This window comes from Lagopus leucura, unplaced genomic scaffold (genome assembly GCF_019238085.1).
Source record: "Lagopus leucura isolate 7727_CA_CO unplaced genomic scaffold, USGS_WTPT01 Super-Scaffold_73, whole genome shotgun sequence".
Lineage (NCBI taxonomy): Eukaryota > Metazoa > Chordata > Aves > Galliformes > Phasianidae > Lagopus > Lagopus leucura.
Window position 1 is genome coordinate 55,450,903 of NW_024962252.1, and position 2,168 is coordinate 55,453,070.

The window sequence follows — 2,168 nt, forward strand, 5'->3', positions numbered from 1 at the left end:
TGCTCAGGACGGTGGCAGAGCTCAAGGGAGAAGTGGAGAAGTTAAGGAGCATCAAGGAGTGTGAGCAGGATATAGGCTGGTGGACTGACTCCCTGCTATACATGTGAGAAAGGAACTGGGGTGATTCCCCTCAAACAGTGGTGGATCCTTCTGTTGCTGTCAGGCAAAAGGAGGGGACCTAAGAGATGAGAAGGAATGGAAACAGGTCTCAGCTCAGTGTTGCAGGCAAATCCCATGCCTACCTACCTCGTTTCCCAGGTTTGAGAAACTACACAACAGGTTTGAGGCTCTGGAATTTGAGGGAAAAGTGAGTGAGAATGTGGTGGGAGACCCACCAAGGAGGTTGTCTAGAGTGAGGCAGTCAACTCCATGTCTCAGAATGGCTTCTTCCAAGAAGGAAAGAAGGGTAACTGTAGTAGGCTACTCCCTCCTGAGGGGAGCAGAGGGCCCCTTATCTATAGCAAAGTGTGCTGCCTTCCTGGGGCCCAGGGCAGAGGCATTACTAAAAAACTTCATGGTCCAGTTCAACCCTCTGATTATAAACCTTTAGTTATAGTTCAGGCTGGAAGTTATGAAGTTGCTGAGAGAAGTTTGAAGGCTATCAAAAGGGACTTCAGGGCATTAGGGCAGTTAGTTGATGCAACAGGAGTACAGGTGGTATTTTCCACTAGCCCTTCAATGGCAAGCAAGGGATACTGAGAGAATGAGGGAAACCTATCTCATAAACAAGTGGCTAGGAAGCTGATGCCATCACAAGAATCTTTTTTTTTTATTTTTATTTTACTATGGGGCAGTTTATTCCTGGCACAGTGCCTGTGCCAGGAGAGGTTCAGGTCCAGGAGTAGTCAGGCACTGGAACAGGCTGCCCAGAGAGGCTATGGATGCCCTGTCCCCCGTCCCTGGAGGTGTTCAAGGCCAGGGTGGATGTGGCCCTGGGCAGCCTGGTCTAGTATTGAATGTGGAGGTTGGTGGCCCTGCATGTGGCAGGGGGGTTGGAGATTCATGATCCTTGAGGTCCTTTCCAAACCTGTGATTCTGTCAAATGTTTAGATGTTGTACTGAGGGACATGGTTAATGGGGAAATATTGGTGGTAGGTGTACAATTAGACTAGATAACCTTGGAGGTCTTTTCCACCCTTAATGGTACTATGATTCTGTGACATACAACCTCCATTAAAGTTATGAAGTAAAAACAACTGTTCAGTGGTAATCACAAAAGTATAAGGAAAATATGTGTTATTGTTCAAGGAAAGATCAGTCCCTACAATGCATAAGAAAAATAAAGTGATGAAGGTCATTTGAATGTTACTGTACTTGTCTCTTGGAACAACTGCTCAGGTTCATTGGTAATAGTACCTGTTAAATGCACCATGCATGACTACTTGCTGCTGTTAGTAGAAGCAGGTACCGTGGTTACTAGCACTAAAAGGTGCATGAGTGTAAACAGCCAGAGCAGCAGTAATACACAGGAAAAGCATCAACAACTTCAATGCGCTGCCGCTTCCTAGCAGGCAGTAAGTTGTGCTCTCTCTTCATGGCCCTGGGTTCACATGACCACCATGATGTCTTCTAATGGCTTTCGAGTCAGTGCAGGCACAGTGGCATCTTTCTTGGGATAGCCCACAGGGAGCAGCAAGAGCAACTTCTCATTGGCTGGGCGATGGAGCAGCGTCCGCAGCTGGGGACCACAGTTCAGGGGTGTGGTGGTCACCGTGTACAGACCGGCATTCTGCAAGGAGACAGGAGCAGAGTGAAACAAAGGTCTGTGCTGGGTGCTTTTGTAATCATTATTCTCCTGAGACCTGCACACGTTCTCATACTGACTAGCCCAGAAATACTGCTTTATTACACTCTTCTGCAGGCTTTAGAATATCCGATTTACTTATTGCCTCAGCAATGCCATGAAAGATGCCTCCAAGAAAAAAAAAAAACAAAAAACAAAAAAACAAAACCAAAAAAACCAGCAACAAACCAGCATTTTTCCACTGCAGCAACAGCCCAAGCTAATGGCAATAGCTCTTTTCTCTAACATACCTGTACTTTGTATAGCAGGAGTCTGCCTGTGGTGTACATCGTGATAGGGAACCTGCAGCTACAGTGAAGATGAAAGGCACTTGTGGAATATCACCCTAGAGAAATGTTTTGGTTCTTAAACTCAGATCGTTGGC

General features: G+C 46.4%; 1 protein-coding gene across 2 annotated transcripts in view; it reads right to left on the minus strand.

The window, feature by feature from the left end:
• Nucleotides 1-1,020: 1,020 nt before the first annotated feature.
• IYD (iodotyrosine deiodinase) overlaps nucleotides 1,021-2,168 on the minus strand; it is a 16,006-nt gene continuing 14,858 nt past the window's right edge. For both annotated transcript variants that reach the window (XM_042886161.1, XM_042886151.1), the window contains one exon: nucleotides 1,021-1,729. In XM_042886161.1, coding sequence (XP_042742095.1) covers nucleotides 1,547-1,729 — 183 coding nt within the window. In that variant the 3' untranslated portion in view covers nucleotides 1,021-1,546. The remainder of the gene's footprint in view (nucleotides 1,730-2,168) is intronic.